This window comes from Epinephelus moara, chromosome 11, assembly GCF_006386435.1.
Source record: "Epinephelus moara isolate mb chromosome 11, YSFRI_EMoa_1.0, whole genome shotgun sequence".
Lineage (NCBI taxonomy): Eukaryota > Metazoa > Chordata > Actinopteri > Perciformes > Serranidae > Epinephelus > Epinephelus moara.
The window spans coordinates 30,887,094-30,899,346 of NC_065516.1; the positions used below are offsets into that span (position 1 = coordinate 30,887,094).

At 43.6% G+C, this 12,253-nt stretch overlaps 1 protein-coding gene across 1 annotated transcript in view; it reads right to left on the reverse strand.

Annotated features, from left to right (window-relative positions):
• Positions 1–255: 255 nt before the first annotated feature.
• odad2 (outer dynein arm docking complex subunit 2) overlaps positions 256–12,253 on the reverse strand; it is a 56,512-nt gene continuing 44,514 nt past the window's right edge. The window contains exons 19-21 of the mRNA XM_050057009.1: positions 8,174–8,362; positions 7,692–7,913; positions 256–494 (exon numbers count right to left, since the gene is read on the reverse strand). Coding sequence (XP_049912966.1) covers positions 378–494; positions 7,692–7,913; positions 8,174–8,362 — 528 coding nt within the window. The 3' untranslated portion in view covers positions 256–377. The remainder of the gene's footprint in view (positions 495–7,691; positions 7,914–8,173; positions 8,363–12,253) is intronic.

The window sequence follows — 12,253 nt, forward strand, 5'->3', positions numbered from 1 at the left end:
CAAACGCAAAGAGGGAGCGTTTATTTTTTATCATCGCAGTCAGAGAGTGAGAAGAGGGCTTCCTAAAATGTTTGTATGAACTCGTGATGAGGTAGCTGATGGAAATCCGGAGCTTGGGATAAAAGTTCGCCGCAAGAACGGAAGCAGGAACGCAAATAAATACACTCATCAGTCAAGATAAAGCATTTTATTTAAAACCTTTTCTCAGATCATTTGATACAACATATTAAAAACACTTGTGGTGTTTAAATTTGTAACACTTTTCTCATACATATTATTTGAAGCTGTTTTCAAACACATATTGAAACAAACCTTAAAGCCAGTGTCCAATAACACAGATGCTCAGGTAGATTTTTGCATGCTGTGATCATTGACTATCAATAAAATAACAGGGCCTTCCTGTTAGCCAGGGCCAGTAGTCGGATGTTGCGCACACAGCCAGCAGCAGCTTCCTGGAGCATCTCATCATCAGAGCCCATGATGTGGATGAGGGGCTGTGGGAGTACAAAGGTCAGAGGTTACAGTCGGCAGCAGGAACTTACACTCAACATCCACAGGTGCTCAAACAGGTTGCATACTGTCATGTCAGCAACAGTTAAAGATCCATCAATCTTGACTGACATATTGATTCAATGATCAACAATCTAATATCATCAATGCAAATTGAAAACACTGATCCATATCATCATCTTTAGGATACGCCTTTATTTTGAAATTCTGCATCACTGTCAAACAGCAAGAGGCAGATAATGTCAAGCCGCCAAGACAAAGACGATGAACATGTTATTTACTCCAGAATAAATCAACAGTGTGGAAATATTTTGGATTTCTGAGAAAATACGGGTCAACAGACAAACACATGCCACGTGTCAACAAAACAGTATTGAGATAAAGTACTCAGGAAACATTACGTACCTGCCTGGCCGGTCATCGCACTCTGCTAACTTGTGGCTACAGCAATATTAGCTGCTCTGTAGCAACAATTTTAGGCATGACAAATGAAAAAAGGGCGCATGCAGGCTTAAATTCAACCGTGCTGTTCTGTCAGGAGATGCAGTGACTTAAACCAACAGTGAGTAAGAAAAAGTCTTAACTATACATAGAATTTGTTGAGCTATGAGTGGAGGAAAAGTCTGCTAGCTGCTAGGATAATTTATGCAATGTATAAGTGCTTATTAAACTAATAATGGGTGACTATCAAGAAATAATTAACTTGTCTATGATCTTTGACAGTAATTATTTAGCTGAATTTGATACTTCTGTCAAAAGATCTTGTTGTTAGTCCATGTTTTATGGCTGTTGGGAGAACTTTGCCTTCAGGGTTTTGAGCCACACAGTCCTGAAGTTTTGGGAAAAGGATCAGAGTTTGGGTTGAAATGAAAAACTTCTTCCAGAAAGGACTTTATGACAGAAAGCCCTGAAGGCTTACTTACCCCATGTGCTGTTTTATGTGTCTTGGTGCGGTGAATTTAAAGTAGACTTTACCACACTTAACCGGTTACAATTATTTATGTGTTGTTTTTATCTTTTATGGCCAAAAGCAAAAAAGAAAAGGGTGGAAGGTTCTTCTGTAATCGATGTTAAATGGGCAGATGATATCATCTCATATCGATCACAGGCCTCTGATTTGAATGGAATCAAAATCATACTGTGGCAGACTTTGTGATATTGATAAATATTGTATCATTGTCCAATAAAATCGATAGAATATCGTATTGTGAAACTAGTGTTTACATCCCTACAGCACACTACCTCCAGCATGGCCTGCAAAGATATATGGTGACTGTGTGGGGATAAAGCTGCACGTGTCCCTCTGTGTGTGTGTATTCAGGGTGTGTGTGTGTGTGTGTGTGTGTCCCACTTTACCCTTCCAAACCATGCCTCAGCAAAGGGGTTACAGCTGCGAGCACACATGCTTCTGTAAGTTTGTTCAGATGAAAGTCGTGCAGGGGCAGGCTCGACATTAAAAACCTGAGCATGAACCGCACCACTTGACAGCCTTTCCGCCGCTCCAAAGGTCAGATTATATCCGACTATTAGTGGCTTGTGTAATGGATCTCGTTAGATCTTATTGCAGAACAAGGTTTTGCGCCCTCCAGAAATCTCTAGCTTTGGAAGTTTATTTTTTGGTTACATAAAACTGAACGTTTAAAAGATTTCTCGTCTCTTATTATGCAGAAATAAGCAAAAAGGAAAACGCTGGATACATGAAATACCACTGAGTGGCATGTGTTTTGGAGGGGTGAGCTTTTTTTTTCCTGTTTTATCTTCAACAAAATCACTACATTATGTTTGTGGGCGGCTGTGGGGTTGAGTCAAAATAAAAGTAAATGTAAGCATAAATACTCTGGTGCAACGGACGAATCTAAATTTGTTCAATGTGTGCTCCTTGGTAAAATCACAATGGTGTGCCACTGAGGTTTTCTAAGCCACACTTGCAATTATTTCGGATCGTCTTGTTTACATCCATAATGAACCAACGGCAACATTACATCCCTCAACTAAGCACTTAAGGACTCCCTGCTCCTAAACATAATGACGCTTTGATAAATACGCTAACTGCTGAGACGTCTGAGGCACTTTTAAGCCCCATATATCAAGGCCTTGTTCGCCACTGCATGAAAAGGGATTTTGAAAAAGATTTCTTTAACAAAGATCACGCTGCAGCAGGCTTACAAGTGGTGTTTGAAGAACATCGGGATTGTCTCCGTGGTTTCAGCGTGGCAATGTCACATCCCTGCGCAACACAGAGGACAATATCTAGACTGTCACTGTCAAAGGAAATGATCCAAGAGCTAAGCCCCTTTAAAACCTTCATCCAGCCACTGATTCACATTTAGTTAAAGGCAGCAGAATGATTCTAAAAGCTTCTGGCTTAACTCCACTTTCTCAGTTTCTCTCCCTCTTACTCAAAACTCCTCTATCCTGTTCAGCACTGGCTCCACATGTCAACATAGGAAGTGATGGGATTCCTTTGTCGGATACACACAAATGAAATGTCACTCACAGCTTGAAAAATCATCTTCAGTAAAGACGTTCAACAATAAGGATTGCCTGATTGTCCAGGGCAAGTAAAACGCCACGTCGGGCTTGTAAATCTGGCAAGTAAAACTGAATTAAACACATAGTTTTTTCTCGTCTCTGTTGAGAGTTGCACATGTGCACAGTACTGATTGGGCACTCATGAGAAAACGGTAGTGGGTAAAGACAAAGCTTGTGAGCTGAAGTGCAAGCAAGCATTTCAATTATCCTGGAAACAGGAGTTTAGTTGCGTGTCTGAGAGGGTGTGGGCGATAACCTGACAATATATTTAGCAGTTTGCTGCAAGTTTGAGAGCAAGGCAGATAAAACTGGCTCATTTTTCATGACAATTAACTTTAGTTGTTGATAACTGCCAATAAATGAAACACTTTGTATAGGAGTGCATAAATATTGACTTTGTGCAAGTAGATTTTTTGACCCACATGCCTGACCGGGCAAGTGACATTCAACATTCACGTTGAACCCTGAATAATATTTTGTGTGCAGACTTTGCCTAATCTCTGTCCAGCTGATCAGTGCTGAGGGCAACCTTGAGACTGTTTTGCTCTCATCGTCTTCATAATGCATGTCAGAGCAGAGCTGACCCTGACCTCTCTCCATGTTACATGCAAACTTAAAGTCAGCAAACAGCCAAAGAAGCAGGGAGAAGACATTCCCAGGATTTTCAGCACAAAGATAAACAGTGAAAAGAAAACAGATGAAAGATGAGGTGAGCCAGCTTGTGTGTATGAGCACGAAGGGCTGTGAACCTACAGCGCAAAACTGAGAAAATAATATCCTTCCTCCTGATTATAATCACATAATTTTGTGGAGAAAAAAAGGCCCACAGCAGTCCAAGATGTCAGCTCCTCTCAATGCACCAGTGTCGAGGAGTATGTGTAAAACATTTGCCCGCAGGTTTTATATGATTTTTAAATAGCATCCAAAACACCTCTGAAAGCAAACTTACATCCACAGGCTCCAGAAAACATGCAGCTCACTAAACAAGTCACTTTTGTGAAAAGAGAGGATGCCTGAGAAGTGCCAGAGGCAGCGCTTTTGCCAACCTCATAGCATGTTATTCAGACGTCGCCAAATAAGGTCTCCCGAAGCGCACAGCTAGGCTAAGATAAGCGTGGCTCTCTTTGCTGCCTTTTGCTCTAGCTTGCTCTTTCCCTCCCAGCTGGGATCTCCAGGAATATAATACGCCACTTGTTAGATATTGCCTGACTGCGGTAACAAGAACACTTGCCCCTCGTTTGAAAACTGAATCGAGAGTTTTTGAGGTTTTTGCACTTCAGAGAGCTCCACTGAGTCCTGACCTCCAAGAAGGGAGCTGGGGAACACGCTCCCCACTGGCTGAGGAGTGGGGGAGCGTGTTCACACACACACCTTATCGCACATGGAGGTGTCACGGTGTTAAGTGCGCTCTGTTGGACCGCGTCTGCCCGCAGGAGTTCTGCTTTAAATTCCCCTGCGCCAGGTCTGACAGCCATTATGGCTCCATCAACCCCCCCTCTATCCCAGCATTCCCATGTTTTAGACTCCACCGTGGAGGCAAACAGCACAAACAGACAGCAGTGTTCAGCTGGGCTGAGGGGAAGTTAGTGAGGGAAGTCAAGGTAAACAACATTCCCTGCAGCCTCCAGTGAGCCAGAGACTGTTAAGCTGCTTTTTCTGTGTCTCTAAAGAGGAAGAGGAAAAGGAGGGAGGGCTGCTTTCAAATCAGTGACTTTAAGGGGAAAGTTTCAGTCTGAACTTTAAGCCTTTGCAACCTGAAGAACACTGCTTGGCATTTCTGCTGCAGGCGTGAGGGAGAGGGAATTAAGTCAAAGGCTCTAAAACATTACACACCATGGATGTCAAAAACATGGTAGTCATAACAGAGCAGGCAGCACACAGCGCCTGTATCATCTGCTCACCACACCCACAACCTGAAGTCATGTTTCACACAAACCAACAGGAAACTGTAGAAGTAAACCTGTGATGCTCGGCTTGGTTCTCATTCCTTCCCTCACATTTGGTGTAATTTTGGCCTCCCCACAGCCTTACCGTGCACTTTCCCTCCAGAAGTCTGACCGTGTAAGACAGGCAGAGAAGCAAAACAAACACTAACCGTGCCGGGGCAGGAGTGTGCTCATGGCAACAAAAGTGCAAACGTTTTTCTCATTTACATTAGTAAAAGCCTAAAATACATACCAGGACCTGGCGAACTATGCTCTGGAATGCCTTCAGTTGAAAATTACCAATAATTACCATCCGCATTTTGTAATTTTCATCAATTTACTTCACAAAGCTTTTCTTATGAAAGAGCCTCTATAATACAAATAGCTGGCTGAAGCTGTCTACAAGGATTTATGGTTTCAGCAAACAATCCCCAGTCCTTTTGGAAGCGATGTAAAGCGCGGGGAGCAGGCATGTTGATTTTGTACATGACACAAAATGAAGCACATCCGTATAAAACTGCGAGATACCAAGAGTGGATGTCAAATCAAACGGCGAGGGTGATTCATCTCTCAGGCTGAAACTTTCTTTTCCCTGGTATGTGTTTCCTGTGAGAGCGAGCACCTGAAGTCCTTTTCTCAAACAAGGTCCGATCTGAGACGCCGGCAGGAAAATATGTTTTTTAGGCAACAAAAGAACTTGTGAATGACGGCAGGTTGAGTCCAAAACAAATGAAAATGTTTTATTTAAAGAGGTTTAATACACATAGCATTTACACTAAATAATTTAATTGACTCTGGACCAAATTTGAAGGCTTTGGATGGTAGAATAAAAAGACTAAGACCGGTCACTAATGTGTTTTCCAGTGTAAAGTACTTTCTTTTCAATGCTTGATTTCCCCTGTGAATGTTAAGGGACTGGGCCATACACCATTAAGTGTGCTAGAGAGGAAAGTTACTTTCTAAACCAACTTTGGAGTGAGAGAGACCTGCGCTTGTTCGAAATCATATACTACACGCGCATGTTTTGAGAGCTTCTCAGTGGCACAGAAAAGCTCTTTGAAATACGGTTGCAATAATACGAGAGGCCGTCCAGAGTTTTACACGGGGCCGTAAATTAGACACAGGGCGCTGTATCAATCCTCGATAAACCTTCTCCAACCTATCCCGAACTATTGGGGATATTGTTTTAACACGTTCTCTCTACCAGCTGCCTGTATATCATGAAGCGCAGCAGTACGGTGCACGCTGAATCGAGGAGATTGACAAGCTCTCACACTGTAATGTTTCCTCAGGGGTCAGGCAGGTAAGTATCAGCCTCCCTCCCAGACTGGCTGAGACCTCACCAGACTGAACAATGAGGCTGCCTGTGTTGTGTTTCCACTTCTGAGATTAAGAACAAATGCAACGCTGGTGCAGTTACGTGGCCTTTGGTAATTAAGCTCTTTAAAAGTCCAAAAATACATTATGGAGTAGTGTTGCAACTCTTAACTGGTACATTAATAAGGGCAAACACAGAGACAGATTAAAAAGGGTGGTATGTCTTGCATTTGCACACATGCTCATGCCCATACACACACACTGCAATGTCAAATATAGTCACACACACACAGAGCAAAGAAAGAGGGCATGTCCAGTTTTTGTCGTGGCTCAAACTACAAAAAGCATTCAGCTTAACGACTTTTGCAAATTGGACATAACTCTTTCGGAACACCCAATGTTCAGTCCAGCTACCAATTATGGCTCGTGTTGAACCACATGCGCTGTAACAGCAGATCAAGCTAAAGTACACCATTTAATGAACATGGGAAAAAAATATCTGGCTGCAATGGCAGAACCACTTCATAATTTATATCGCAGTTGTTATTTAGGGGGGGAAAAAGGATTTAAACTCACTGTGGCCACAAAAAGATTTCTCATGTGAAAGTCTGTCTGTGATTGAGTTAGAGAATAAGATAGCAATGTTTTCCCGAAATGCTGAAATATGGGTACATGATCATCTGTGACAAGACATCAATTACAGTGTAATCTCAACATAAAATCTCTACATCGCTGTCAGAGACAAACATAAACAGTCTCTGGAGCTGAGCATGGAAACAGCCCGACAGGCTCAAACGTTAGACAAAACAATGCTTGTTTCTTTTTGGAACAGTGCTACACAACTGCAATGATGAAGAAAGCTGGCGGATGTAGCTTTACAGAGTCGGGGGGGGGGAAAAACATTGTTCTTTTTTAGCCTTGAACAGCTCTGACCCCACTCTTTGGCCTGAACCATATCGCTGCTGCATTCTACCCTGATGTCCAGGAACAGCCCTTAGCAACAGTTACCCCCAGCTACAGCCCTTTGACTTGTGCTGTAATGGCATCTAGGGTCTACCGGAGAAATGGCACTGCGCACACACTGAGCTGTTTGCTTTTCTGAATTCCCATGACGGCTAGAAAGTGGAGTCATGTTTCCGCCGCCGAATAAAACCCACTTTGTTTCTGCTCCATCGGTCAAAGGCTCTGAAAATAGTCACAGCTTTTCAAAGTTTATTACTCAGTGTTTTTCACACATCGCTAAAACAAGGGTGATGGGAGGCCAGAGCACATTTTCCTCAATGTAATTATGCCAGATTTAGTCTCAAAAGCACCAAATAAACTAGAGAAATGACTACTTTGTAAATTAACTACAAAAAAGCAGCAGTAAGGAGTTATAAATCCGGCTTCAACAACACGACAACTGACCTTGACCACCCCTTTCTCATGCATGGTGATGCAATTGTTGGGGTCCTTGGACAGCTGGTACAGGGCCATGGCTGTGCTCTGGTGGACCGCCTTGTCTTTTGACTTGAGGTAACGCACCAAGGGGGCCACGGCTCCAGCATCACCGAAGGATGCCCTGTTGCTGCCCCACATGCAGCAGTGGCCAATGGCCTCAGCCAGGTGGCGACGGAGCCTGTCATCAGTCTGTGGAGAGGAGAACAGGATGCTATTGATCCCCAGAGGCCTGTCTGTACAATGCAGAGAATAACAAGCTCTGCTGCAGCTCTGCAAGAGACTCTTGGCAAAATCTAAAATGTTCTTCTCATTAGCTGGGTTTATGCTGCACGGAGTAAGAAAAGGCCAACTAAAATCCATTGTAAAGACAGTTATTTGTATATTGACAGTAACTGGAGTGCTGTTGAATAGTAAAACCTTGTTTGTCTCCAGCAGTGAGGTGTACTTACTGTGTTAGTCAACTTGGCCAGCAGTGGGACTACCCCGTGATCAGTAAGCACTGCCAGGTTCTCCTTGTCTTTGGCTATTTTGGCGATGGCGGCGCAAATGCTTGCCAGCACCTCGTTGTTTGTTGACTTCAGCAAATTAACAATCAGTTCCAATCCACCGACAAGGGAGCGCACCATTTCCCCTGCATCCTATAGTCAAAGAGTCTGTTATTAGCTGGTGCTCTGTCAAAATGAACAAGGAGGATGATGAAGAGGGAGGTAGGGTAATGAGGAGGAAAGGAAAGAGGAGAGGCAGACAGTGGCATGTGAGCGAAGCAGACAAAACAAAGGGCACTAAATAAGTACAAACAAAGTATTCTCATCAGGCAACAATCAAAGTCCCATCAGTGCAAACTAACCAGTACAGCTATCTTTATCTGTGTAAAACAGATGCCTTCAACACTAACAACACCCTGTTGTGGTTCTGGGCGAACAAGCAATAAGTTTGACATCTTTGTCAGCCTCTCCTCCTCTCACCCTCACTTGTCATAATGAAGATGACACATAGAATTTAGAGCTTAGAGGCGACATTTAAGACGTCTGCCTCAGACTGACACACAGCGTAGACTCAAGGCTTCATGGTTTCAGTTCATGGCACCAGCTGGTACCACAGGACTCCCAGCCACTTATGGGGCAATGCCTACCAAACCAACAGGCTGGTAGGGAGTGCTGAGAGAACCACAGCGGAAGGGCTGGCAGAGACGCTTGCTTCAGTATGGCTTGGCACATCAGGCTGCTGTTTAAAATCACAACGCACCATATCGCCAGCCGCGGGAGAATACATCAAGGTGGCCGCGTCTGTAATGTTCAGTGCTTTGAAAATAGAACAGAAATTTTCCCATAAGCATACAATTATGGACGACTAGATGCAGATCACAAAGCACGCTTAATTTGAGTCTGTTTCGACATCAATCTACATGTCCAGAGAGGATTTATTATGGGCACTGTATGGTTGTTCCTCATTCCATAAATTAAGGGATTTCATCAAATTCGGCAGTGACAAAAGCAGAAGCTGATTTACAGTTTTAGTGAACAGCTACTTTGGGAGAGCTGGATGCTCTGTTGTGTTCTCCTCTTTAACAGAGAGCTCACAGCTGAGATCAGGCCAGAATGCGGTGTATGGGTCCTGTGATGCCGTGCCAGAGGATGAGCCATGTGTGCAGTGCAGGGTAGGGAGGGAGGGGTGCCGGGGCCAGGAGCTGACCCCCCGACACACAGGAAGCCCTTCCTCAGGAATACTGATGACGGCTGGCCGGGAGTCCCTGCGACAGAGGAAGCTCTCTCAAGCCACCAGCTGCGATAGACTAGCCCGAATCTCTTTCATGGCCTGGACGGGCCCCCAGATCTGAAAACCGCAACATTATGAGGCTGAACACGGAAAGGCCTCTCTTGCTATCCTCTCTCTCTCTCCCCTCCTCTTACCCTGGATGAAATGAAATAGAAAACACATTATCTGCTGTGCGTGATCTCGAGCTGAGGGGAGCAAGCCAAGCTCAGACTGGCAGAAGCGTGCCCTGACCCCGTCTCTGGAGCAATCAGGCTTCTATAACATACATGGCTATAATGTAAGGGAAAAATAAATCAAGCATCTAAATGTGCGTCTGCGTCCAGGCGAATTAATGATACACCCCATTACGTGTGACTGGGAGGGTTCTACTTCCTTGATTGGAGAAAAAAGATAATTGAATGATTCACTGCTAAGTCTTTATAGTACTTGTACGGTACTAAGTGAGTTTAAGAGCACAGCGTCTGTCTGTGTCTGTGGAGGGGCAGCAGTACTGTATAGAGCATCCAGCAGATGCATTTATACCACGGCTCTCTCATAAATCCACTATGGAACTGCTAACACAAACCACATGGGGTTTTTATCTAAATAACGACTGCACCGAAGCAGCTGTATCAGGTTCCTCAGCCCGATGGGCCGAGAGCACTATTTAGCTCTTGTCATTGCCCCTGTCCCAAGAAAATCACCCAAAAAGCATGTTCATGAATTTCCCTCAAAATTGGCACACTGACGTCCAGACAAACATTGTCAAACTTTGTTAGCGCTCAATAGTGGGTCCACAGGCCCCCCTCTCTCCCTCCATATGGTTGCCATGCATCATTTTCGCTACACTTCTGGGCCAGAGAAATTCCAACCAGAAAAAAGAAAAGGGCTTCACCCCCAAGACACCTGTCTGGGCCCAATATATCTGTTTAAACTTAACCAGATTGTCCCACTGACAAGCTGTTTACCTTAATCACAGCGATAATCTAATAGAACAACATTACGTTTGTAGTTGGAAGTGATACAAGTGCTCAGAGGATCAAAGACCTGCTGATGTGTAACTGAAATTAGAGTTGACTGACAACGCTGTTGTTTAGGACGCAGCTAAAGGACTGTGACGATGGCACAAAGGGGCTCCGAACGTTTAAAACAGTACTCCACTAATTCAGTATTGCATAACTTTGTCTGAATCAAGATGGACTGTTTGAAAAATGTATCAAAATCGATGCAGCAAAACCAGAGATATCTTTTTTCTTATTCCACGCATTCGTCTTCTTTGTCAAAACTCGACCACAAACAGCTCGGTCTGTGATTCAGCTGTGTTGTGCTACTTGTGGCCAATGCAGACTCGAGCCACTAGCCTCCAACAGAGATGAGGAGCAGGCTACAGAGGTCTGGTAATCTCACTCCACACCCATAGATTGTTTGTCATTTTCAAACTAGGCTTCGGGCCTGGCCAACACTGACTCAAGTGACATGAGGAGATTTATGAGACTTCACACAGCTCCCTCTGGAGCCACAGGAGACGTAACACATTATTTTTCACATATGTAGTCGTACTGACCAACACCTACAGGTGGACTTAGATGTGTAAAATATTTTCTTTATGTCCCCCTCCACTAAAAGATGTGTTTTTCTGATGTTTATGTCCCCTTAAATGTCTGACACTGACAATATAGACTTGTATCTGCACAAAGATTATCCCTTGAGAGGTGTTTTCACCTTCCACTACTGAAGGGAGCAAAGTCTGTGCACTTTAAAAATTCAAACGTACACCGGTCAAGCTAGATAAAGTGCCTCAGGATTAATTCCTAAAACCCGTAATTAAGTTAGCACTTTTTCCCTCCCTGTTCCCTCATCTTGAAGTCAGTGGGTATTCGGTTAGGCACCTGAAATAAGGTCTGTAGGTAACACAGGCTTAAGAGACTTTCATGTTTTGTTCTACAACATAAAATACGTCAGTAAATACCCATTCATGAATTTTGAGGCTTTTATGTGTCTTAAAAAATGCAGTTGCTAACAAGTGGCTGAATGAGACTAGAGAACATCATCATGCCAGGACATCATGCATGGCTTTGTTGTGGTGGTAGCGTTAGCTTAATGTTAGCTTTTTACTTCTGGTGGGTGCATTTAGGCTTCAAAAACCATAAAAGTCGTGTTCATTTGTGAAGATTATCTTGATGAATAAAACTTTTAAGTATCATAAATGTTTGTTTGTCACAGAGCTTATTTTCTGCAGTAATCCAAAATCCAATGGAAGAATCCCATGGGCTTTTTGACGAGGGAACAAGGGAGATGCTAACTTCTGGATGCCAACTTCACTGGAGTGCTCTTTTAAGTATGTCGCTAAAACAAAAGCCAATCGCTGACTAATACAGGAAATACACATCAGCAGGGGATCAGACTTTGACACAACATCAGTGTGTGAACTTGAGAGAGAACAGAGTTTGCCTTTGTGTAGTGACATTTTTGACAGCAGACATGGAAGAGTGTGCAGTTTTTGGATGTAAACCGGACCCTGGAGCTTCCTTCCAGTATCTACCAAAAGCCTCATCACAGCAGATATTACTGTATGTCTAGCAACCACTAATGCTGTATCAGCCACTGCCAGATAGCCTACAAGCTAACAAACAGCATTAACATATAAAAGATGCTAACTACAACAGACTCATCATCAGACTCTGGGTTTGACTAAGGCTCAAACGCGTGTGGCTGGATCTCGCCAATGTTTCCTCTAATGCTAGCCATCTTGATGCGTACTGTTCTTTCAGCAG